This window comes from Ranitomeya variabilis, chromosome 6 (assembly GCF_051348905.1).
Source record: "Ranitomeya variabilis isolate aRanVar5 chromosome 6, aRanVar5.hap1, whole genome shotgun sequence".
NCBI lineage: Eukaryota > Metazoa > Chordata > Amphibia > Anura > Dendrobatidae > Ranitomeya > Ranitomeya variabilis.
This window is the reverse complement of record NC_135237.1, coordinates 117,888,990-117,916,563: the sequence shown is the minus strand read 5'-3', so window position 1 is coordinate 117,916,563 and position 27,574 is coordinate 117,888,990. Positions and strand designations below refer to the sequence as shown.

Here is a 27,574-nt window from a genome sequence, read left to right as displayed (position 1 = left end):
TTCTCCTCCCGGCAACGCTGTGTGTCCTCCTTTTTGCCTATGCCGCACTGCATTTCGGCATCAGTGGACTTCCGGGTCCGGGACGCACAGCTGCTCACGGTTCAAGCTACTTAGGTATATCATTTATATGTGTTGTATTCGTCCACATCATCACACCCGCCCCTGACGAAGCCACTCTTTGGTGGCGATACGCGTTGGGCTCCATGACCCCGGACTCCTGACCTACACCCCCACTGGTCATGCTTTTTAAGCATACATCTTCTATCTTTGGGGGTAAGCATATTTTCCATCCCTATTTAAGGCTTTAGGCAATCTTTATGGCATTGCAAAGGCTTTAAACATCTTCTTATGTCACATACAGACATGTGAACAGGCTTTAGCCGTACTTGCCTTCATTCCATATATTGCACGTGACACCTGATATCTTCTGCAGCAGATCATTGATACTTAGCATTTATTCTTATTGTGAGCTCTGCGTCTCTTTGATGGTTGGGAAGTGTCGTACCTTCTTATCTTCTTCCATGCATGGGCCAGCTGTGCTATATGATTGTTGAAGTTATGTTGTTTATGCAGTGTATTGGAACCCCTTACTGTTGGGGTTCCTCAAGGATCAGTCCTAGGCCCCCTCCTCTTCTCTTTGTATACCGCCCCTATTGGACAAACAATCAGTAGATTTGGTTTCCAGTACCATCTCTATGCTGACGACACCCAATTATACACCTCTTCTCCTGCTTTCACTCCGACCTTCTTAGAAAACACCAGTGATTGTCTTACCGCTGTCTCTAACATCATGTCCTCCCTCTATCTGAAACTGAACCTGTCAAAAACTGAACTCCTCGTGTTCTCTCCCTCTACTAACCTACCTTTGCCTGACATTGCCATCTCCGTGTGCGGTTCCACCATTACTCCCAAGCAACATGCCCGCTGCCTTGGGGTCATCCTTGATTCCGAGCTTTCATTCACCCCCCACATCCGATCACTGGCTCGCTCTTCTTATCTGCATCTCAAAAATATTTCTAGAATTCGCCCTTTTCTTACTTTCGACTCTGCAAAAACTCTTACTGTCTCACTTATTCATTCTCGTCTGGACTATTGTAACTCTCTACTAATTGGCCTCCCTCTTACCAAACTCTCCCCGCTCCAATCTGTCCTGAATGCTGCTGCCAGGATCATATCCCTCACCAACCGTTACACCGATGCCTCTACCTTGTGCCAGTCATTACACTGGCTACCCATCCACTCCAGAATCCAGTACAAAACTACTACCCTCATCCACAAAGCACTCCATGGCTCAGCACCACCCTACATCTCCTCTCTAGTCTCAGTCTACCACCCTACCCGTGCCCTCCGCTCCACTAATGACCTCAGGTTAGCATCCTCAATAATCAGAACCTCCCATTCCCGTCTCCAAGACTTTACACGTGCTGCGCCGATTCTTTGGAATGCACTACCTAGGTTAATACGATTAATCCCCAATCCCCACAGTTTTAAGCGTGCCCTAAAAACGCATTTGTTCAGACTGGCCTACCGCCTCAACGCATTAACCTAACTATCCCTGTGTGGCCTAATGAAAAAAAAATAAATAAAAACAAACAAAAAAAACAAACAATCAGGTTCCTCGCATCATGTTCTCATACACGTTATGCAGTTAATAGCCTCTGTGTCTGTACTGCTACATACTTAGGCAGTTAACTGGTTCATGCAGCTTTACATGAACACCCGAGCCTTACACTATGGCTGGTCCAAATAACTAAAGCAATTGTTACCATCCACCTCTCGTGTCTCCCCTTTTCCTCATAGTTTGTAAGCTTGCGAGCAGGGCCCTCATTCCTCCTGGTATCTGTTTTGAACTGTGATTTCTGTTATGCTGTAATGTCTATTGTCTGTACAAGTCCCCTCTATAAGTTGTAAAGCGCTGCGGAATATGTTGGCGCTATATAAATACAATTATTATTATTATTATTATTATTAGTGTCACTTGGGTCCCTGTCCGGCGGTTTGACCCTATTATGGGGATGTACAGTATTTCAGTTTTTAAATATTTTTAAATTTTGGGTGTTTAGTGGCTTTCAGTAAACTTTATTTTTTTGGTGTATTTTGATGGTCTCGGTTCATAGTAACATAGTTATTAAGGCTGAAGGAAGACTTTAAGTCCATCTAGTTCAACCCATAGCCTAGCATGCCCTAACATGTTTATCCAGGGGAAGGCAAAAAAAACCCATGTGGTAAGAGTAAGCTCCACCATGGGGAAAAAAATTCCTTCCCGACCCCACATACGGCAATCAGACTAGTTCCCTGGATCAACGCCCTATCAAAGAATCTAATATATATACCCTGTAACATTATACTTTTCCAGGAAGGTATCCAGTCCCCTCTTAAATTTAAGTAATGACTCACTCATTACAACATCATACGGCAGAGAGTTCCATAGTCTCACTTGTTATGACCCCAATGGCGAGGGTCTCAGAGGAACGTGGAAGTCTGCAGAATACAAAAATCCAGCTCATAGGGCAGTGGTAACTGGGTTGACCATATATCTACTCCTAACGCCAACACTAGAAGTAGCCGGGGATCATTCCTACGTTGATTCTAGATGACACGCGCCAGCCGGAGAATCTAGCTACCCCTAGTAGAGGAAAACAAAGACCTTTCTTGCCTCCAGAGAAGGGGACCCCAAAGCTGGATAGAAGCCCCCCACAAATAATGACGGTGAGGTAAGAGGAAATGACAAACACAGAAATGAACCAGGTTTAGCACAGAGAGGCCCGCTTACTGATAGCAGAATAAAGAAAAGGTAACTTATATGGTCAACAAAAACCCTATCAAAATCCACACTGGAAATTCAAGAACCCCCGAACCGTCTAACGGTCCGGGGGGAGAACACCAGCCCCCCTAGAGCTTCCAGCAAAGGTCAGGATATAGTTTTGGAACAAGCTGGACAAAAATACAAAACCAAAACAAATAGCAAAAAGCAAAAGGCAGACTTAGCTGATATAACTGGAACCAGGATCAGTAGACAAGAGCACAGCAGACTAGCTCTGATAACTACGTTGCCAGGCATTGAACTGAAGGTCCAGGGAGCTTATATAGCAACACCCCTAACTAACGACCCAGGTGCGGATAAAAGGAATGACAGAAAAACCAGAGTCAAAAAACTAGTAACCACTAGAGGGAGCAAAAAGCAAATTCACAACAGTACCCCCCCCTTAGTGAGGGGTCACCGAACCCTCACCACGACCACCAGGGCGATCAGGATGAGCGGCATGAAAGGCACGAACTAAATCGGCCGCATGAACATCAGAGGCGACCACCCAGGAATTATCCTCCTGACCATAGCCCTTCCACTTGACCAGGTACTGAAGCCTCCGCCTGGAGAGGCGAGAATCCAAGATCTTCTCCACCACGTACTCCAACTCGCCCTCAACCAACACCGGAGCAGGAGGCTCAGCAGAAGGAACTACAGGCACAATGTACCGCCGCAACAAGGACCTATGAAATACATTGTGAATAGCAAACGACACAGGAAGATCCAGACGAAAAGATACAGGATTAAGGATTTCCAATATCTTGTAAGGCCCAATAAAACGAGGTTTAAATTTGGGAGAGGAGACCTTCATAGGAACAAAGCGGGAAGAAAGCCATACCAAATCCCCAACGCGTAGTCGGGGACCCACACCGCGGCGGCGGTTGGCAAAGCGCTGAGCCTTCTCCTGTGACAACTTCAAGTTGTCCACCACATGATTCCAGATCTGCTGCAACCTATCCACCACAGAATCCACCCCAGGACAGTCAGAAGGCTCCACATGACCCGAAGAAAAGCGAGGATGGAAACCAGAGTTGCAGAAAAAAGGTGAAACCAAGGTGGCGGAACTAGCCCGATTATTAAGGGCAAACTCAGCCAACGGCAAGAATGTCACCCAATCGTCCTGATCAGCAGAGACAAAACACCTCAAATAAGCCTCCAAAGTCTGATTGGTTCGCTCCGTCTGTCCATTAGTCTGAGGATGGAAAGCAGACGAAAACGACAAATCAATGCCCATCCTACTACAAAAGGATCGCCAGAACCTGGAAACGAACTGGGATCCTCTGTCAGACACAATATTCTCAGGGATGCCGTGCAAACGAACCACGTTCTGGAAAAACACAGGAACCAGATCGGAAGAGGAAGGCAGCTTAGGCAAAGGAACCAAATGGACCATCTTGGAGAAGCGATCACATATCACCCAGATAACGGACATGCCCTGAGATAGCGGAAGATCAGAAATGAAATCCATGGAGATATGTGTCCAAGGTCTCTTCGGGACAGGCAAGGGCAAGAGCAAACCGCTGGCACGAGAACAGCAAGGCTTAGCTCGAGCACAAGTCCCACAGGACTGCACAAATGACCGCACATCCCTTGACAAGGAAGGCCACCAAAAGGACCTGGCCACCAGATCTCTGGTGCCAAAAATTCCCGGGTGACCTGCCAACACCGAGGAATGAACCTCGGAAATGACTCTGCTGGTCCACTTATCCGGGACAAACAGTCTGTCAGGTGGACAAGACTCAGGCCTATCAGCCTGAAATCTCTGCAACACACGTCGCAGATCCGGAGAAATAGCTGACAAGATAACTCCATCTTTAAGAATACCAACAGGATCAGCGACTCCAGGAGCATCAGGCACAAAGCTCCTAGAAAGAGCATCGGCCTTCACATTCTTTGAACCAGGTAAATACGAGACAACAAAATCAAAGCGGGAGAAAAACAATGACCAGCGGGCCTGTCTCGGATTAAGGCGTTTAGCAGACTCGAGATACATCAGATTTTTGTGATCAGTCAAGACCACCACACGATGCTTAGCACCCTCGAGCCAATGACGCCACTCCTCAAATGCCCATTTCATGGCCAACAACTCCCGATTGCCCACATCATAATTTCGCTCGGCAGGCGAAAACTTCCTAGAGAAAAAGGCACAAGGTTTCATAACAGAGCAACCAGGGCCTCTCTGCGACAAAACGGCCCCTGCCCCAATCTCCGAAGCATCCACCTCAACCTGAAAGGGAAGTGAGACGTCAGGCTGGCACAAAACAGGCGCCGAAGTAAACCGGCGTTTCAACTCCTGGAAAGCCTCCACGGCAGCAGGAGCCCAGTTAGCTACATCGGAGCCCTTCTTGGTCATATCCGTCAAAGGTTTCACAATGCTAGAAAAATTAGCGATAAAACGACGGTAGAAGTTAGCGAAGCCCAAGAACTTCTGAAGACTCTTAACTGACGAGGGCTGAGTCCAATCATGAATAGCTCGGACCTTGACTGGGTCCATCTCCACAGCAGAAGGGGAAAAAATGAACCCCAAAAAGGGAACCTTCTGTACACCAAAGAGACACTTTGAGCCCTTGACAAACAAAGAATTTTCACGCAAAATTTTAAAGACCAACCTGACCTGCTCCACATGCGAATCCCAATTATCAGAAAAAACCAAAATATCATCCAGATAAACAATCAAAAATTTATCCAGATACTTCCGGAAAATGTCATGCATAAAGGACTGAAAAACTGAAGGCGCATTGGAGAGCCCAAAAGGCATCACCAAGTACTCAAAATGACCTTCGGGCGTATTGAATGCGGTTTTCCATTCATCACCTTGCTTAATGCGCACAAGGTTGTACGCACCACGAAGGTCTATCTTGGTGAACCACTTGGCACCCTTAATCCGGGCAAACAAGTCAGACAACAGCGGTAAAGGATACTGAAATTTGACAGTGATCTTATTTAAAAGCCGATAATCAATACAAGGTCTCAAAGATCCGTCCTTTTTTGCCACAAAAAAGAATCCCGCACCAAGAGGGGAAGAAGACGGACGAATATGTCCTTTCTCCAGAGACTCCTTGATATATGAACACATAGCGGTATGTTCAGGTACCGACAGATTAAACAGTCTTCCCTTAGGAAATTTACTGCCTGGGATCAAATCTATAGCACAGTCACAGTCCCTATGAGGAGGCAGTGCACTGGACTCAGACTCACTGAAGACGTCCTGATAATCAGACAAATACTCCGGAACTTCCGAAGGCGTAGAAGAAGCAATAGACACAGGCAGGGAATCCCCATGAATACCACGACAGCCCCAACTTGAGACTGACATAGCCTTCCAGTCCAGGACTGGATTATGGGTCTGTAACCATGGCAGCCCTAAAACAACCAAATCATGCATTTTATGTAAAACCAGGAAACGTATCACCTCGCGGTGTTCAGGAGTCATGCACATGGTAACCTGTGTCCAATACTGCGGTTTATTTGCAGCCAATGGTGTAGCATCAATACCCCTAAGAGGAATAGGATTTTCTAATGGTTCAAGAGTAAAACCACAGCGCTTAGCAAATGAGAGATCCATGAGACTCAGGGCAGCACCTGAATCTACAAACGCCATGACAGGATAAGATGACAGTGAGCAAATCAAAGTTACAGACAAAATAAATTTAGGTTGCAAATTACCAACGGTGACAGGACTAACAACCTTAGCTATACGTTTAGAGCATGCTGAGATAACATGTGTAGAATCACCACAGTAGTAGCACAAGCCATTCCGGCGTCTATGAATTTTCCGCTCATTTCTAGTCAGGATTCTATCACATTGCATTAAATCAGGTGTCTGTTCAGACAACACCATGAGGGAATTTGCGGTTTTTCTATCACATTGCACCGAATTAGGTGTCTGTTCAGACAACACCATGAGGGAATTTGCGGTTTTGCGCTCCCGCAACCGCCGGTCAATTTGAATAGCCAGTGCCATAGTATCATTCAGACCTGTGGGAATGGGAAAACCCACCATAACATTCTTAATGGCTTCAGAAAGGCCATTTCTAAAATTAGCGGCCAGTGCACACTCGTTCCAATGTGTCAGCACGGACCATTTCCGAAATTTTTGGCAATACACTTCAGCCTCGTCCTGCCCCTGAGACATAGCCAGCAAGGCCTTTTCTGCCTGAATCTCAAGATTGGGTTCCTCATAAAGTAAACCGAGCGCCAGAAAAAACGCATCAAGATCAGCCAATGCCGGATCTCCTGGCGCCAGCGAAAAAGCCCAATCCTGAGGGTTGCCCCGTAAGAACGAAATAACAATTTTTACTTGCTGAGCAGAATCTCCAGATGAACAGGGTCTCAGGGACAAAAACAATTTACAATTATTCACGAAATTCCTAAACTTAAACCTGTCTCCGGAAAACAGTTCAGGAATCGGTATTTTAGGTTCTGACCTAGGATTTCTGATAACATAGTCTTGTATGCCCTGCACACGAGTAGCCAGCTGGTCCACACTTGTAATCAAGGTCTGGACATTCATGTCTGCAGCAAGCATAGCCACTCTGAGGTAAAGGGGAAGAAGAAAAAAAAAAAAAAACTCAGAATCTTCTTTCTTATAATCCCTCTTCTGCAATGCATTAAACATTTAATACTGGCCTGGCAAACTGTTATGACCCCAATGGCGAGGGTCTCAGAGGAACGTGGAAGTCTGCAGAATACAAAAATCCAGCTCATAGGGCAGTGGTAACTGGGTTGACCATATATCTACTCCTAACGCCAACACTAGAAGTAGCCGGGGATCATTCCTACGTTGATTCTAGATGACACGCGCCAGCCGGAGAATCTAGCTACCCCTAGTAGAGGAAAACAAAGACCTTTCTTGCCTCCAGAGAAGGGGACCCCAAAGCTGGATAGAAGCCCCCCACAAATAATGACGGTGAGGTAAGAGGAAATGACAAACACAGAAATGAACCAGGTTTAGCACAGAGAGGCCCGCTTACTGATAGCAGAATAAAGAAAAGGTAACTTATATGGTCAACAAAAACCCTATCAAAATCCACACTGGAAATTCAAGAACCCCCGAACCGTCTAACGGTCCGGGGGGAGAACACCAGCCCCCCTAGAGCTTCCAGCAAAGGTCAGGATATAGTTTTGGAACAAGCTGGACAAAAATACAAAACCAAAACAAATAGCAAAAAGCAAAAGGCAGACTTAGCTGATATAACTGGAACCAGGATCAGTAGACAAGAGCACAGCAGACTAGCTCTGATAACTACGTTGCCAGGCATTGAACTGAAGGTCCAGGGAGCTTATATAGCAACACCCCTAACTAACGACCCAGGTGCGGATAAAAGGAATGACAGAAAAATCAGAGTCAAAAAACTAGTAACCACTAGAGGGAGCAAAAAGCAAATTCACAACACTCACTGCTCTTACAGTAAAGAATCCGCGTCTGTTATTATGCTTAAACCTTTTTTCCTCCAGACGTAGAGGATGCCCCCTTGTCCCTGTCACCGGTCTATGATTAAAAAGATCATCAGAAAGGTCTTTGTACTGTCCCCTCATATATTTATACATTAACATAAGATCACCCCTTAGCCTTCGTTTTTCCAAACTAAATAGCCCCAAGTGTAATAACCTATCTTGGTATTGCAGACCCCCCCCCCAGTCCTCTAATAACCTTGGTCGCTCTTCTCTGCACCCGCTCCAGTTCAGCTACGTCTTTCTTATACACCGGAGACCAGAACTGTGCACAGTATTCTAAGTGTGGTCGAACTAGTGACTTGTATAGAGGTAAAATTATGTTCTCCTCATGAGCATTTATTCCTCTTTTAATGCATCCCATTATTTTATTTGCCTTTGTAGCAGCTGCCTGACACTGGCCACTGAATATGAGTTTGTCATCCACCCATACACCCAGGTCTTTTTCATTGACGGTTTTGCCCAGAGTTTTAGAATTAAGCACATAGTTATACATCTTATTACTTCTACCCAAGTGCATGACCTTACATTTATCCCCATTAAAGCTCATTTGCCATTTATCAGCCCAAGCTTCTAGTTTACATAAATCATCCTGTAATATAAAATTGTCCTCCTCTGTATTGATTACCCTGCAGAGTTTAGTGTCATCTGCAAATATTGAAATTCTACTCTGAATGCCCCCTACAAGGTCATTAATAAATATGTTAAAAAGAGGGCCTAATACTGACCCCTGTGGTACCCCACTGCTAACCGCGACCCAGTCCGAGTGTGCTCCATTAATAACCACCCTTTGTTTTCTATCCCTGAGCCAGCTCTCAATCCACTTACACATATTTTCCCCTATCCCCATTATTCTCATTTTATGTAACAACCTTTTGTGTGGCACCGTATCAAAAGCTTTGGAAAAGTCCATATACACTACGTCTACTGGGTTCCCTTGGTCCAGTCTGGAACTTACCTCTTCATAGAAGCTGATCAAATTAGTCTGACAGGAATGGTCCCTACTAGTAAACCCGTGCTGATACTGGGTCATGAGGTTATTCCTCTTCAGATACTCCAGTATAGCATCCCTTAGAATGCCCTCCAGGATTTTACCCACAGTAGAGGTTAAACTTACTGGCCTATAATTTCCGAGTTCAGTTTTTGCCCCTTTTTTGAATATTAGCACCACATTTGCTATACGCCAGTCCTGTGGTACAGACCCTGTTATTATGGACTCTTTAAAGATTAAAAATAATGGTCTATCAATGACTGTACTTAATTCCTGCAGTACTCGGGGGTGTATCCCATCCGGGCCCGGAGATTTGTCAATTTTAGTTATTTTTAGACGCCGCCGTACTTCCTGCTGGGTTAAGCAGGTAACCTTTCATTGGGAATCTTTATCACTAGTCATTTTGTCTGCCATGGGATTTTCTTTTGTAAATACTGATGAAAAAAAGTCATTTAGCATATTGGCTTTTTCCTCATCCTCATCCACCATTTCACCCAGACTATTTTTAAGGGGGCCAACACTATCATTTTTTAGTTTCTTACTATTTATGTAGTTAAAGAATATTTTGGGATTATTTTTACTCTCTCTGGCAATGAGTCTCTCTGTCTCAATCTTTGCTGCCTTGATTTGCTTTTTACAGAATTTATTTAATTTTCTGTATTTATTTAATGCCTCCTCACTACCTACTTCCTTTAATTCTCTAAATGCTTTCTTTTTGTCCCTTATTGCGCCCCTTACAGCTCTATTTAGCCATATTGGTTTCCTCCTATTTCTAGTATGTTTATTCCCATACGGTATATACTGTGCACAGGTCCTATCCAGGATGCTAATAAACGTCTCCCATTTTCTTTGTGTATTTTTATGTCTCAGGATATCGTCCCAGTTAATTGCACCAAGATCCTCTCTCATCCGTTGGAAATTTGCCCTCCGGAAGTTTAGTGTCCTTGTAACCCCCCTACTACACATCTTATTAAAGGACACATGAAAACGTATTATTTTGTGATCACTATTCCCCAAGTGACCCCCAACTCTTATATTTAATATGCGGTCTGGCCTGTTGGTTAATATTAGGTCTAGCAGTGCCCCCCTTCTTGTTGGGTCCTGAACCAGCTGTGAAAGGTAATTGTCTCTCATAGTTGTCAAAAACCGATTACCTTTGCTGGAACTGCAGGTTTCTGTTCCCCAATCTATTTCAGGGTAGTTGAAGTCCCCCATAATAATGACTTCTCCTTGAGTCGCAGCTTCATCTATTTGCTCTACATGTGCTCTTGTTCTTGTTTCTTGCATTACTGTTTTTGACATGCTCCAGGTAGATCCCTATAGCTTATTGTACTTGAAGGTGCCCTCCGCATTCTGTTTTTCTACCTGTATGTACCATGTCTCATATCCTGTCGGGTTTGATAAGGAGAGAGCAAAAGCCGGCAATTGAATTACGGGCTTTTCTGCTTTCTAGCCCTGTATTAAATATATATATATATATATATATATATATATATATATATATGTCTCACTGACATACAGTGTGTATATATATACTGTATATATGTTTTCATGAATATTTGAGCCCATGGATGCATTATATGTCCATTTTGCAAGCTGGCGAGAAAATCTCACCTTATGGATGCCGTATGGATGACACATGGATGCTTTTTGGAGAAAAAAATTACATCCTCGCATTGAATACGGATCACTGTTCAGGGAACATTTCTGCGTATCTCGGCCGTAAAAAACGGACCGTATTTTTATACGTTAGGTGTGACACCGGCCTAACATTCTATGATTCTTGGACACCGACCACTGCTGTTAGAACATGCGCAGTGCCTTCATACTCTTCTCTACTGAGCTTGTAAGCTCTGTTTTGGTGCCAGACAGGATCACTTCAGTATGCTATTACCTCCTAATCCCGGCAAGCTTTATGTCAGTTCTTTAACAAGCTAAACAGCAGTGGTGGTCGGTCTCCTAGGCAACAAGCTGTAAACAAAAGTGTTAATATGTCAAGTGACTGCAGACTTGTGACTCCTCACAGTGCAAGTAGTGAGCGTCTGGATTCTCCCGTGACAGGAGCGGGAGGACACGTGACCGCAAATATGCTTTCGGCCACATTCCAAGTAGACATGTCTGACTTGACACAATGCACTTGCATTAATCAAGGATGTGCTGGTCTAGTCGACATGTGACCGCAGGTATGCAAATTGCATACTTGTGGTCACACACCTGCCCACTACAGACATCAGGGTCCTCACAGCCTCCACACACAGAGTGACTGCAGACCTCTGCCCACACAGAGTGACTGCAGACCTCTGCCCACACAGAGTGACTGCAGACCTCTGCCCCAGGCCTGGACAACCCCTTTAAGATCTTTAATTGGAAATGTAAAACTATTTTCTGGAATTTATGACTTGTGCTGACATCTAGTGGCCAATCAGATGATTAATCTGATGGCCAACAAAGCCCGTCACAGGTCTGTGTGCTGCCTGACCGAGAGCAGCAGCATCACATCATATTAGGAACCGAGCTAAGATCTTCCGTGATTTGGTGTCTAGGCCGGCGGCTATAAGACCATTGCCTCCTCCTCACAGTGACTCTATAGGTGGCTCTCTAAGGGCTCACAGATGCCACTGGCGACACATGTGGCCGCAGAGGGCGTGCAGCGCTGCGGTGTATGAGGCGCCACCGGACCGCTGACAGCTCACTGACACCGGGCGGGATGGTACCGTCACCTCGGCCAGGAGAATGATGGCGCCCCCCCCATCAGCAGTCAGTGCAGGCAACCTCAAGGGAGAAAGCACAAAGCGCGGAGGGGGAAGGGAGGCCGACACCGGGGAGAGGAGGCCCGGCCAATGGAGCTGACAGGAGACACAGTGTGGGCGGGACGGGGGGCGGAAGAGGGAGGACCGACACAACGGCACTGCGCTCACATAAAGACCCGACAGCGAACCGGGGATTGTGTGAGGACACCCCATGTTGTGAGCACCGGGAGCGCCCGGCGGGGACACGTGTACAGCTCCCGGCCAGTGCTCATCATCCCGGGAGCCATGGACGAGGACCGCGCCGGGGAACAGATGAGACCGCTGCTCACCACGGTACCAGACGCGTCTCATTGTCTCTGCTGCCCCGGTCTCTGGGGTACCGCATGCCCTGCCAAGTGCTCACTGTGTACGGGCACTGCGTGGTACAGGGGTACAGTAACACGGGGCACTGCATGGTACAGGGGTACAGTAACACAGGGGCACTGCATGGTACAGGGGTACAGTAACACGGGGCACTGCATGGTACAGGGGTACAGTAACACAGGGGCACTGCATGGTACAGGGGTACAGTAACACGGGGCACTGCATGGTACAGGGGTACAGTAACACAGGGGCACTGCATGGTACAGGGGTACAGTAACACAGGGGCACTGCATGGTACAGGGGTACAGTAACACGGGGCACTGCATGGTACAGGGGTACAGTAACACAGGGGCACTGCTTGGTACAGGGGTACAGTAACACGGGGCACTGCATGGTACAGGGGTACAGTAACACAGGGGCACTGCATGGTACAGGGGTACAGTAACACATCGGCACTGTGTGGTACAGGGGTACAGTAACATGGGCACTGGATGGTACAGGGGTGCAGTAACATGGGCACTGGATGGTACAGGGGTGCAGTAACACATCGGCACTGCGTGGTACAGGGGTACAGTAACATGGGCACTGCGTGGTACAGGGGTACAGTAACACAGGGGCACTGCGTGGTACAGTAACAGGGGCACTGCGTGGTACAGGGGTACAGTAACATGGGCACTGGATGGTACAGGGGTACAGTAACACGGGCGCTGCGTGGTACAGGGGTCCAGTAACACGGGCGCTGCGTGGCACAGGGGTCCAGTAACACGGGCGCTGCGTGGCACAGGGGTCCAGTAACACGGGCGCTGCGTGGCACAGGGGTCCAGTAACACAGGGGCGCTGCGTGGCACAGGGGTCCAGTAACACAGGGGCGCTGCGTGGCACAGGGGTCCAGTAACACAGGGGCGCTGCGTGGCACAGGGGTCCAGTAACACAGGGGCGCTGCGTGGCACAGGGGTCCAGTAACACAGGGGCGCTGCGTGGCACAGGGGTCCAGTAACTCAGGGGCGCTGCGTGGCACAGGGGTCCAGTAACTCAGGGGCGCTGCGTGGCACAGGGGTCCAGTAACTCAGGGGCGCTGCGTGGCACAGGGGTCCAGTAACTCAGGGGCGCTGCGTGGCACAGGGGTCCAGTAACTCAGGGGCGCTGCGTGGCACAGGGGCACTGTAACACAGGGGCGCTGCGTGGCACAGGGGCGCTGCGTGGCACAGGGGCACTGTAACACAGGGGCGCTGCGTGGCACAGGGGCACTGTAACACAGGGGCGCTGCGTGGCACAGGGGCACTGTAACACACGGGCGCTGCGTGGCACAGGGGCACTGTAACACACGGGCGCTGCGTGGCACAGGGGCACTGTAACACGGGCGCTGCGTGGCACAGGGGCACTGTGGCACACGGGCACTAACATGGGCGCTGCGCGGCACACGGGCACTAACAGGCACACAGGTACAGTAACACAGGGGCGCTGCGTGGCACATGGGCGCTGCGTGGAACATGGGCAGTGTGGAATAGGGGCACACGGGCACTAACACGGGCGCTGCGTGACACAGGGGCACTAGCTGTACAGGGGCGCTGCGTGTCACACGGGCACTAACTGTACAAGGGTGCTGCATGGCTACAGTAACATGGGCACTGTGATACATGGCTACAGTAACATGGGCACTGTGGCACACGGGCACTGTAACACGGGTGGTGTGCCACGGGCACTAACGGGTGCTGCGTGGCACACTGGCACTAACATAGAGGCACACAGGTACAGTAACACAGGGGTGCTGCGAGGCACATGGGCACTGTATCACAGGCACTTGGGTACAGTAACATGGGCACTGCGTGGTACACGGGCACATTAACACAGGGGTACTATGGTACATGGTTACTGTAAAATGGGCACTGTGGTACAGGGGCACACGTGCACTGTAACATAGGGGCGCTGCATGCCACACGGGTACAGTAAAAAGGGCATTGTGTGGTATACATAGGCACACGGATACAGTAACACAGGGGCACTGTAACACAGGCACTGTTACATGGGCCCTGTGTGGTATGGGGCACACGGGTACAGTAAAACGGGTGCTGCGAGGCACATGGGCACCGTATGGTACATGGGTACCATAAAATGGGCAGTGTGGAACAGGGGCACACGGGCACTGTAACTGTACAGGGGCGCTGCGTGGCACACGGGCACTGTGGTACATGGATACCGTAAAATGGGCAGTGTGGCACACGGGCACTGTAAATGTACAGGGGCGCTGTGTGGCACATGGGTACAGGGGCGCTGTGTGGCACATGGGTACAGGGGCGCTGTGTGGCACATGGGTACAGGGGCGCTGTGTGGCACATGGGTACAGGGGCGCTGTGTGGCACATGGGTACAGGGGCGCTGTGTGGCACATGGGTACAGGGGCGCTGTGTGGCACATGGGGTACAGGGGCGCTGTGTGGCACATGGGGTACAGGGGCGCTGTGTGGCACATGGGTACAGGGGCGCTGTGTGGCACATGGGTACAGGGGCGCTGTGTGGCACATGGGTACAGGGGCGCTGTGTGGCACATGGGGTACAGTAACGTGGGCACTGTAAGGTTATGTGCACACGTTGCAGATTTGGGTGCAGAATTTTCTGCACAAAATCTGCATATCCTGGCCGAAATCGAAGGTGCAGATTTGATGCGTTTTTGTTGCGGATTTCATGTGTTTTTTACCCCTGTGGATTTCTATAATGGAAGGGTGCAGAAACGCTGCAGATCCGCACAAAAGAAGTGACCTGCGCCTTCTTTCAATCTGCTGCGTTTTCCATGCGGATTTTTCCGCACCATTAGCACAGCATCTTTTTTCCCATTGATGTACATTGTACTGTAAATCACTTTGCGGATCTGCAGCGTTTCTGCTCGGGAAAAAAACGCTGCGGATCCGCAGTAAATCTGCAACGTGTGCACATAGCCTAACATGGGTGCTGCGTGGCACTGTAACAGAGGCACTTGGGTACAGTAACATGGGCACTGCATGGTACACAGGGGCACAGTAACACAGGGGCACTGTGGTACACAGGCGCTGTGTAGTAAATGGGCACTGTAACATAGGGGCGCTGCGTCGCACACGGGTACAGTAACACAGGCACTGCTTGGTACACAGAGGCACATGGATACAGTATCACATGGGTACATTAACACTGGGTGCTGAGAGGCACATGGGCACTATAACACGGGCACTGAGTGGTACATGGGTACCATAAAATGGGCAGTGTGGAACAGGGGCACACTGGCACTGTAACATAGGGGTGCTGCATGGCACATGGGTACAGTAACACAGTGGTGCTGCTTGCCACACGGGCACAGTAACAGGGGCACTGTGGTACTGTAAAATGAATACTTTGTGATACAGGGGCATATGGGCACTGTAACAAATAGGTACAGTAACACGGGTGCTGCGTGGCACATGGGTACAGTAACATGGGCAATGTGTGGCACAAGGGTATTGTAACAGGGGCACATGGGTACAGTAATACGGGCACTGTGGTACACGAGTACAGTAACAAATGGGTACGCTGCTTAGTACATGGGTACACGAACACTAATATACTGGCATTATATGGTACATATTTTATTATAGTTGTGTGTATGGTGGCATGACATGGTACATGTGCGCCATGTGGCCACTAACACGGGTGCTAGTTTATACTCTGTGTTGGCACTCTATGGCACATCTGCGATTAATGTATAGTGGCATAGTGTGTTTATCACCTGTATATTATGTCATACGCTGGCGCCATATGGTACAAGCATTTATATAGATGTTATATACTGTGTCAGGCTGGCACCAGTGAGGGTTCCCCAGTGTACATGGGCAGTGATGTACCGCTGCTGGCAGGACCGCATTGGTACATGTAGTGGGCCCCCTATACTGGCATCACGTGGTCCATGGTGGGCAGTGTGATACAGCAGTGTATGTGAGGCGTCCGGTACACCACAGCTCTGCTGCAGACAGCTGCCACGTAACCGCGGACTGGTGCCCGGGGCTGGTCTGCACTGAGCTCGGCAGCTGCACGTCACAGGCGGCGGGGAGCACGTGTGTGTGTGCGCGGGGTTTCCTCATCACCGGTGACTCCAGCCAGCGCGTCTCATCTCTGGTGGAAATGAGTCACACGGAAGAGCCGCCCCGCCCGGCCCCCTCAGTGTTGCTCCTCCCCCTGCGGCCCCCTCAGTGTTGCTCCTCCTCCAGCTGCCTCCTCAGTGTTGCTCCTCCCCCTGCGGCCCCCTCAGTGTTGCTCCTCCTCCAGCTGCCCCCTCAGTGTGCCGCCCTCGGCAGTAGTGGCACTGCTGTGTAGTCTGTACAGTGTCACGTCTCCCAATCTGCTCAGTAGCTGTGGGGATCCCGTCTACAGAAGCCCGCGCTGTCGGTGCCATCTTGTTCTTAGCTGGAGTGGGTCACAGTTGTAGGAGGGTCTCTACCAGCCTCACCGCACCCCAAAAATGGTCATCAGTTGTGGGGTGTCCTGGGCCTCAGAATCAGGTTACAAATAGGAATAACGGCGACCCAGCTCTGAGTGCTGCTGAGCTACACACTTTCCATGACTCCCATAGAAGTAAATGGAGATTACCAGTGTCATGTCTAGAGTTTGATGGGCCCCGATACACACTGTGGACCTGCGTGTAGGTCACATGTACGGGCCATTGTGTCCTTCTAAATCTTAATGACCGGGTACACTATCCCCGTTCCCTATCCAGCAATAATGTCCTCCATCTGGGCCCATCCTGTAATTACTGAGGAGCAGGCGTGCTCGGACACGGTGTGAAACCAGCGTGCTTGGGTGCTAACCGAGAGTCTAAGGCGTGTTAAAATAAATTATATATATATATATTTTTTTTTTTTTCATGAGTCCATGAGGCTGTTGGACAGTGGCAGCGCATGCAGCCGCAGGGAGTTGACCATGTTTTTCGATCACGCCGAAGACACTTGGTTAGCACCGGAGCATGGTTGGACAAGACCTTATCCGAGCACGTTCTCTCATCACAACTAATGTTTCGCGTTCTGCTACTGATCTCCAAAACATAAAAGACCCCAAACCATTATTCTCACTTTCCCCCGCTCCCATGACACGTGTCATCCTCTTCTGTAGCCAGCGCAGAAGCTGGCAGCTGACTTTGGTGTGTCTGCTATGGGCGAGACATGATGTTGTGGCTATGCGCCACTGATAACTTGCATGCTGGCCTCTGATTGGCTGGCGGCATGTATTGCTGTGCAGGGACCCCTCAGATCCCTGCACCAAAGTAAATTTCGGCTGAATATGGGTCCTTGAATGCGCATCCAACTTAAACAGGCATTGGCCAGCCCTCTTCCCTCAGGGGCCCAGTCATTACGCCCCTGGAAACCCTCTCCATAAACTCAAACACCCACCCATCAGTGTGTGTTGTGTGGTTTTTTTTTTTTTTTTTTTTCAGGCACTTTGTCCAAGAACACAGACATGAGCACAGCACCATAGACTGTAATGGAGAAGAAGTCCAGCTCACTCACCACCGAGGGCACAGACCTCACAGTGTGTAATGGGAGGAAAACCAGGAAACCTCCAGCTCCCACTGTTCAAAATAATCGATGGCTTTATTGAATAATCAACAACCAATATGAACAAGGCAGTGCAGATATGCTAGGTATCATACATCCTTCTTCCATCATAATGAAACGTATAGCATAGCTACACTCTGTGTCCTTGTGGACTATTCAATAAAAGGCGTCCATTTTATTTGGATCAAGGGAGGTTTCTTCGTTTTCCTCTCAATAGTCTATAAGGCTATGTGCACAAGTTGCGGATTCGGAGCAGTTTACAGTACCATGTAAACGTATGGAAAACCAAATCCGCAGTCCCCATTCTGCGGGAAATACAGCGTGGAAACGCTGCGGTTTATTTTCCGCAGCATGTCAATTCTTTGTGCGGATTCCGCAGCGTTTTACACCTGTTCCTCAATAGAAATCCGCAGGGGAAATCCGCACAAACACTGGAAATCCGCAGGTAAAACGCAGTGCGTTTTACCTGCGGATTTTTCAAAAACTGAGCGGAAAAATCCGCACAGAAATCCGCAATGTAGGCATACAGCCTCAGGCTATGTTTACACTTTGAAAATTTGCATTAAAAAAACGCAGCAATAATGCAGCTGCGTTTTACAGTACCAGCAAAGTCTGGGACTTCAGAAATCTCACGCACACATGTTGTTTTTTTTGTTTTTTTTTTGTTCTAAGGAACTTTTGCTTTGCATGGTTTTTGCACAGTGCAGCATGTCACTTCCTTCAGCATTGTTTGCACCACCTATTGCTTTCAATGGGTGAAAAAAGCTGCAAAAATGCAGGTATCAGTTTTTGCTGCGTTTTTAGTGTCAAAATCTGATAAAATAGAATCAGATTTTTTTTGATGCACTAAGCTTTATCAGAATGCCCAAGAGACAAATGTACCAGGTCATAAACACCGCAAAAAACACAATCAGAAGTAAGCAAAACCTGTTGTGTTTTTTTGGCAAGTTTCTTACTGTCATTGCATAAAAAACGCAACGTCTGAGCATAGCCTAATGATTGCATGGTTTTTGCAGAGATCCTGTACATGGAAAACTGATATCTGAATGAGGCCTAACCGAACCTGTGTTTTGTTTGCTTTTTTTCATGCATGTACCCCCTCCCCCAGTAGACTTCAGTAGAACATTTCACATACAAGTGTTGCGGTGTTTTACACATTTCCACATAAAAGATGATTGGCGGGCTTTTTATGGGAAGAAGATGTGATGCCGCAGCAGCAGGAAAGACCACACAAAAGAGCTGTGAGGGGAAAAAAAAAACAGCAGCCATTTTTGATGAAGAATTTACTTGTAGATTTAAACCATTTTTACAAAGCAAAGAAAGATGTTAATATGTCTGCTGCGGACCCCTCAGCTCAAGAGTGTGTCATGGCCGCACGTTTCACTGTAGAGGGTGAAATCCCCTCTGACGTTAACGGCAGAAATTAACATGATGCTGATTTGAAATCCACAGCATTTGTCACTTTGCAATGTGGATCATAGCCTTGGCAGGTACGTGACATTTCTTAAATGCTGATCCCCCAGCGCTGCTGCTGTAATACCCAGTGGATTTTCACTCTGCAACATCTGCTGCGTACGCTCCCTGTGTGCACACGTACCAGTGGAATAAATCACCTATGCGGGATGTCATGGACATATCAGAGCATTGACTGACAAGTGCACAAAGCCCCGGCTGTCAGAACGTAGGCCAGCGCTAAGCAAAGTCCACCTGCACTCTGCTGCACTGCTCTGCTGTGCCTGGAGTGCCGGCGAGATTCTGCTGTGCCTGGAGCGCCGGCGAGATTCTGCTGTGCCTGGAGCGCCGGCGAGATTCTGCTGTGCCAGGAGCGCCGGCGAGATTCTCCTTCCAGCTCTCACTCCATGATGGCCTTTTTTTTCCCTCTGTTCAAAAGGTGTCAATGAATTTTTAGTTTGGATTTGGCCATGATAGCTTTTCCTGTGGATTATAGGACAGAGGGGGTACATTTTTTTTTTTTTTTTTACTTAGAAGCGACTTTGCAGCGAGAACGACGACGATCCGTGACGTTGCAGCGTCCTGGATAGCGATCTCGTTGTGTTTGACACGCAGCAGCGATCTGGATCCCGCTGTGATAACGCTGGTCGGAGCTAGAAGTCCAGAACTTTATTTCGTCGCTGATTACCCGCTGTCATCGCTGGATCGGTGTGTGTGACACCGATCCAGCGATGTGTTCACTTGTAACCAGGGTAAATATGGGGTTACTAAAGGTACCGTCACATTAAGCGATGCTGCAGCGATATAGACAACGATGCCGATCGCTGCAGCGTCGCTGTTTCGTCGTTGTGTGGTCGCTGGAGAGCTGTCACACAGCTCTCCAGCGACCAACGATGCTGAGGTCCCCGGGTAACCAGGGTAAACATCGGGTTACTAAGCGCAGGGCTGCGCTTAGTAACCCGATGTTTACCCTGGTTACCAGTGTAAATGTAAAAAAAAAACCACTACATACTTACATTCCGGTGTCTGTCGCGTCCGCTTCCCTGCACTGTGTAAGAGCCGGCCCTAAAGCAGAGCGATGACGTCACCGCTGTGCTTTGCTTTACGGCCGGCACTGACACATTCAGTGCAGGAAGCTCTGAGCAGCAGCGCGGACGCCGGGGGACGTGACAGACATCAGAAGGTGAGTATGTACTGTTTGTTTTTTTACTTTTACAATGGTAACCAGGGTAAATATCGGGTTACTAAGTGCGGCCCTGCGCTTAGTAACCCGATATTTACCCTGGTTTACCATTGTAAAACATTGCTGGCATCGTTGCTTTTGCTGTCAAACACAACGATACACGCCGATCTGACGACCAAATAAAGTTCTGGACTTCTAGCTCCGACCAGCGATATCACAGCGGGATCCAGATCGCTGCTGCGTGTCAAACACAACGATATCGCTATCCAGGACGCTGCAACGTCACGGATCGCTATCGTTATCGTTGTTAAGTTCAGTGCGAAGGTACCTTAAGCGCAGGGCCGCGCTTAGTAACCCGATATTTACCCTGGTTACCATTATAAAAGTAAAAAAAAAAAAACACTACATACTCACCTTCTGATGTCTGTCATGTCACCCGCCGGCGGCTTCCCTGCACTGAATGTGTCAGCGCCGGCCGGCCGTAAAGCAGAGCACAGCGGTGACGTCACCGCTACTGCCGGCGCTGACACATTCAGTCAGTGCAGGAAGCTCTCGGCAGCAGCGCGTAACCCTGTGGACGCCGGGGGACGTGACAGACATCAGAAGGTGAGTATGTAGTGTTTTTTTTTTTTTTTTTTTTTTTTTTTTACTTTTACAATGGTAACCAGGGTAAATATCGGGCTACTAAGCGTGGCCCTGCACTTAGTAACCCGATGTTTACCCTGGTTACCCGGGTTGCTGCAGGGGGACTTCGGCATCGTTGAAGACAGTTTCAACGATGCCGAAGTCGTTCCCCTGATCGTTGGTCGCTGGAGAGAGCTGTCTGTGTGACAGCTCCCCAGCGACCACACAACGACTTACCAACGATCGCATCGCTGGTCGTGATCGTTGGTAAGTCGTTTAGTGTAACGGTACCTTAACGGTACCTAGTGTGACGGTACCTTAAAGGTAACTTCACAGTAAACGACTTTGCAACGATAGCGATCCGTGACGTTGCAGCGTCCTGGATAGCGATATTGTTGTGTTTGACACGCAGCAGCGATCAGGATCCTGCTGTGATATCGCTGGTCGTTGCTGAAAGTCCAGAACTTTATTTGATCGGCGTGTATCGTCGTGTTTGACAGCAAAAGCAACGATGCCAGCAATGTTTTACAATGGTAACCAGGGTAAATATCGGGTTACTAAGCGCAGGGCCGCGCTTAGTAACCCGATATTTACCCTGGTTACCATTGTAAAAGTAAAAAAAAAACACTACATACTCACCCTCTGATGTGTGTCACGTCCCCCGGCGTCCGCGCTGCTGCTCAGAGCTTCCTGCACTGAATGTGTCAGTGCCTGCCGTAAAGCAAAGCACAGCGGTGACGTCACCGCTCTGCTTTAGGGCCGGCGCTTACACAGTGCAGGGAAGCTGAAGGCGAGGGACACGGCAATGTAAGTATGTAGTGTTTGGGTTTTTTTTACATTTACACTGGTAACCAGGGTAAACATCGGGTTACTAAGCGCGGCCCTGCTGTCTGTGTGACAGCTCACCAGCGACCAAACAGCGACGCTGCAGCGATCTGCATCGTTGTCGATATCGCTGCAGCGTCGCTTAATGTGACGGTACCTTTATCCTCCAGATCCTCTTTAAATCCAATTACACTATCCTCACCACAGTTCTGGTTTTGTGCCAAGATTTCCCACTGCATGTTAATGAGATTTAAAATGTCATCTATGTTACTAAGGTCAGTTCCAGTTCTGTGTTTTTATCATTATTTTTTTTTTTTCTGCATGTCTGAAATTCTAAATGGGTTTCATCTGATTATTCTCAATATTTTTGCTCACTGTGCCCATTTTTAGCATCAGCATTTTATCAAGCTTTGTTCTCTTATGCAAAAAGAGAACCTGATGGATCGTTCTTAGGCTTCTCCTATGAACGTTGGTGAAAAAACGGAAAGTGCTAGAATACCATCTGTGTTTGACATTGACCCATTGACTTGCGTGGGTGATTTATTTATTTTTTTAAATTCCAGACTATATGCTGTAGACCCGGACTACTGAACAGCCCTATGGGCTATAATGGGAACGTGTTCTATCTGTGAAAACATGCATAGAGCATGTGCTAATAAAAATCATGTACGTGAACCAGACCTTATACTGGAATACTTTGCAAATGTCCTGTGTGTATATCCATACTGCCCTATGGCACTTCTGGTAGGCATGGATGTATCAGATCGGGTCTGTATTAGTTTTCTGCCTCTGGATATAAAAAGCCCCCTATAACTTTAGGATTAAAGGCTGCTGGACCCACTAATTTACTCAGAAGCAGATGATGTTACAAGAGACAAGGATTGGGCAGTTTGCATTTAGGCACAAGATGTTTTTTTTGTTTTTGTCCTCCCCAGCCATGCGTTCATGTGTATGGGGGCTGGCAGAGATGGCACCGACTGAATAAGATCCCAGGTGTTTGGGCATCTTAAGAAAAAATGCTCATGTTCCAAAAGGTGTAAGATGCCTGATTTATTTATTTTTTTTCTACCCCGTCCCCCCACTGCATACAGTACTTTAGATCTGCAAATATTAGGAACATTGTGATGCATTGGGAGACGCTAGTTTCGGACTGCTGCCCATATTGCTCTTAGCTGCAGGTTATCAGAAGGCGGTGTGGTGTGGTGTGGGTTTTTTTTTTTTTTTTCCTCCTTCAGGCTGGATAGCATCAAAGGAGATACAAATGGACAGGAGGTTGACCCTTTGTAATGCCTCCCTCCTGTAGATATTTTATTGTTTTACAATGCTGTATTACCTGCTGTCAATGTGCTTCCCCCCCCCCCCCATTCCCTGCCACTTAGCTGAGTAATGCATCCTGGCACAATGCTTTTATTGCCTGTAGTGTTTATTTGCCAACATTTAGGTACCTGTTAATGTTTAGAGATGCCCTTTTGGGAGGATATTGACGAATATGCATTTTGTGTAGGGTCATATTTATTTATGGTTTTGCCACTTGGCTGTTCCTTCCTGTTCTTTTAGGCCAGCATCGCCCGTGCCTCTTCCCTGTGCCTCCTTTGCCTCTGTCCAGTGATGCAGTATCCTGGTACCCGCTCAATAGAAATTTTATTTGTAAAGTCCAGGCCTTCTGGGACAGTTGGCACTGTCTATGGCCCCAAAGGTGCATTATTTCCTGTTCACGCAATCCGCGAAACATCCATTAGGTAACGGAATGATTGGCTACACACTACTGGCACTGCTACCTAGATGTCAGCGGTGCCTTCCAGTTCTAATGAATCCGAAATGAAGCGCAAGGTACATATCTGCCATAGTGCTGCCATGGTCCGTGATCTTAGGTGTGCCATCTCCCGTGGCCTTGTTTAACCATCTGACAATTTTTATGTCTAAAAATAATGTCACAAAGAAGTTAAGCAGGATCATCTTATGTGGATTGGGATTACCGTGTTTGTTGGGCATTGTAAGATATTGTTCCTGACTTTTACCGTGCTTTAGGCTATGTTCACACGTTCAGGATTTCCATCCTTTTTTTTTCCTGACTGAATCTGCAGGTCTCTGCAGAAAACGCAGGTGCGTTTTTTGTGCGTTTTTGGTGCGTTTTTGGTGCGTTTTTTAGTGCGGTTTTTTGTGCGTTTTTTTATGCAGTTTTCTCTGCAAATTGTCTGTGTTTGACACAAATAAAGCTTTAACTGCAGTGGGGGAAAAAAAAAAAAGAAATGATGTCATTTCCTTGTCCAACCCTTTTCTTCTTCCATCCTCCATTTTGGGACTAAACACCAAAATGAGTGGACGTGTTTTGAATGACAGCGCTCCGCGTTTTGCGCCGCATGCGTCACTGCAGCGCACGCATCCGGGCGCAGAGGACGCAGCAAGTTGCATTTTTGCTGCGTCCAAAATCAATCAAAAAAAGGACGCATGCGGCGCAAAACGCAGCGTTGTGCATGCGTTTTGCTGCGTTTTACTTTGCGTTGTGTGTTGCGGCGCCGACGCTGCGGCGCACAACGCAAATGTGAACATAGCCTAAGTGCCACGTATTTCAGTGCCACGTATTTAAGTGCCACGTGCCACATATTTCAGTGCCACGTGCCACGTATTTTAGTGCCACGTGCCACGTATTTAAGTGCCACGTGCCACGTATCTCAGTGCCACGTGCCACGTATTTAAGTGCCACGTGCCACGTATTGTAGTGCCACGTGCCACGTATTTAAGTGCCACGTGCCACATATTTAAGTGCCACGTGCCACGTATTTCAGTGCCACGTGCCACGTATTTAAGTGCCACGTGCCACATATTTCAGTGCCACGTGCCACGTATTTCAGTGCCACGTGCCACGTATCTCAGTGCCACGTGCCACGTATTTCAGTGCCACGTGCCACGTATCTCAGTGCCACGTATTTAAGTGCCACGTGCCACGTATTTTAGTGCCACGTGCCACATATTTAAGTGCCACGTGCCACGTATTTCAGTGCCACGTGCCACGTATTTCAGTGCCACGTGCCACGTATTTTAGTGCCACGTGCCACGTATTTAAGTGCCACGTGCCACGTATCTCAGTGCCACGTATTTAAGTGCCACGTGCCACGTATCACGTATTTCAGTGCCACGTATTTAAGTGCCACGTATTTAAGTGACACGTATCATGTATTTAAGTGACACGTATCACGTATAAGTGACACGTGTCACGTATTTAAGTGACACGTATCACGTATAAGTGACACGTGTCACGTATTTAAGTGCCACGTATTTAAGTGCCACGTATCCCACGAAGATTTTCCATGGAGAACAGACACATCCAGAGATATGTCTGCTCTCCACGGATGCAGCAACACACTGACAGGAGCCATAGTTCCTGTCGGTGTGTCACTGCGCATGCGCGAGCGAGTTTACCGGCGGTCATTGACCCCGGCACTCTCGCTTAACGGCAGTGCTGCGTGGGAAAGTTCAACGCAGCTGTACTGCTGTTAACCGAGACGCCGGAGTCATTGAGCTCCGGGACAGTACGCGATACACTGCTAGGAGCTTCGCTCCTGGCAGTGTATCGCCGGAGAGCAGCCGATCGGCGTGGGACACTCGTTTTATGGATTCTGCGGACAGGGAGTATGGATTTGGTTTATTATTTTGGGATTTTTTCCTGGAGGATCGAGGGCTTCGCCTACAAGTGTGCTGTTGGTGAGTATATACTCTGTGTTATGTGTTGTATGTACTGTGTGTCATGTATGTGTATTGTGTGTAGGTGTTTGGTGTAACTTTACCATTGTGCTAAGTCGCCGGACACAGGGACAACTCTCCCATCCTAATACCGGATGGGAGTCGTAGTCCCATACGGCGACTTAGCACAATGGAGGCACTAGCGTCGCATGGGGACACGCACACACACACGCATACACACACACATACACACAGACACACACACACACATACACACACACACAGACACACATACCAAATCAATCAAACGGCCGACACGATCCCCATGCGCCGGTATGCCTCCATGTCTCTCCGCCCACGCACTTCCGGCCCCGCACTTCCGCCGGCTTCCCCGCACTTCCGGCTGCAGCGGTTCTGCACAACAAACCGCAGTAAAACCCGCAGATATATTTTTGATCTGCGGGTTTTACTGCGATTTTGACCTCACAATGGAGGTCTATGGGTGCAGAACCGCTGCGGTTCAGGAAGAAGAATTGACATGCTCCTTCTTTTTTCCGGGAGCTATTCAGCACGGCTTTTTTTTTTAAATTTCCGGACCATGTGCACAGTGTGTCCTGTTTTCCATAGGGTACAGTGTACTGTACCCTGCATGGAAAACAGCTGCGGAACCGCAGCGGCAAAACCGCCGCGATTCCGCGGTAAAAAACGCACTGTGTGAACATGGCCTTAAAAGGATTGCCTGCCTGTTTAGTGACATTTGACTTGAAACATTGGAAAGGTCAGCGCCCTATGTATTTATACTAGCATCTCCTGATATTCTGTCTGTATTCCTATTTTAGGTAGCTTATTTTAAATGATAAAAACTGAAGAAAATACAAGTTTAAAGGGGACAAGTCATGTCCAGAAATGCTATCTACTTGCAGATATACAGGTAATCTGCAGCTGAATGGTGATTAAATCCTGTGTAGACAGCTTACTGGAGCAGCGGCTACAGGGTAAATATGGAATGTTGTTGTCCCTGCAGCCTCTCGCTTCCGGGCAATGGAGTGTTCAGTGTCACTACTCACTACAGTCAGTGGCTGTATTCACTCCCGGCACTTTAATAGCCTTCTCTGTAAACATATACAGCAGAGCAGGCTGACAATCGGTGTACCAGGCAGGATTACAGCCGCGCTCGCTGTGTAGGGAGTGGTGACTGTGTCTGCTCCCTGCAACACACCGATGATGGAAACTAGTAGCTGCAGGGAGAATACAACTTATTTTTTTCCCTATAGCCACTGATCCAGTAAGCTGGCTAAACAGGATTTACCTGCAGATTACCAGTACGAGTGTCTGCAAATAAATAGAAGATCTCTCACTTGTGGGGAAAAAAAAATAAAAAAATTAGGACTGCAATAATTTTTTTTTTTTTTTTTTTTGAGGGGGGGGTTACAGATTACCTTTAACCAGTTGTCACATCCTGGAACAGACAGTGGCCGCATCGCTGAGTAACATGTACCGTACATAGAAAATATATATATATATATATTTTTTTTTTAATTTAAATTTCTCTGGAATTTATGATAAGCCATAGAATTTTTTTTATTTTTTGGGACATACTGTTTTGTTTTTTTTCTTTCCCCCTTTTTTTTTTTTTTTTTTTTTAGATTACTGTGACTTTTTTTTTTTTTTTTTTTATGGGTGTCTGAGTTTTGGTCACAAAGGGAAATGTCAGCTGTCTCAAGAAAGGAGCCAAGCGCTCTATGAATGGAGAGGTGGGCCCGATATTCTATGGGAGTTCAGAAAATAATTGCCCATTATTGATGTTTCCATGGTGTCATTTAGTTTTATTTGCTTTTAATTCTCAGCAAGATGTCATAAGGTATCATTTTCTACAAGCTGCGCTTTTTAGTCTG

General features: G+C 47.8%; 1 protein-coding gene across 5 annotated transcripts in view; it reads left to right on the top strand.

Annotated features, from left to right (window-relative positions):
* The first annotated feature begins 11,731 nt into the window (after nt 1–11,731).
* The window catches only part of SLC4A7 (solute carrier family 4 member 7), a 136,445-nt gene continuing 120,602 nt past the window's right edge, over nt 11,732–27,574 (top strand). For 3 of the 5 annotated variants that reach the window (XM_077268939.1, XM_077268936.1, XM_077268944.1), the window contains exon 1: nt 11,732–12,334. In XM_077268939.1, coding sequence (XP_077125054.1) covers nt 12,092–12,334 — 243 coding nt within the window. In that variant the 5' untranslated portion in view covers nt 11,732–12,091. The remainder of the gene's footprint in view (nt 12,335–27,574) is intronic. The other 2 variants (XM_077268937.1, XM_077268940.1) reach the window with 2 other exon arrangements.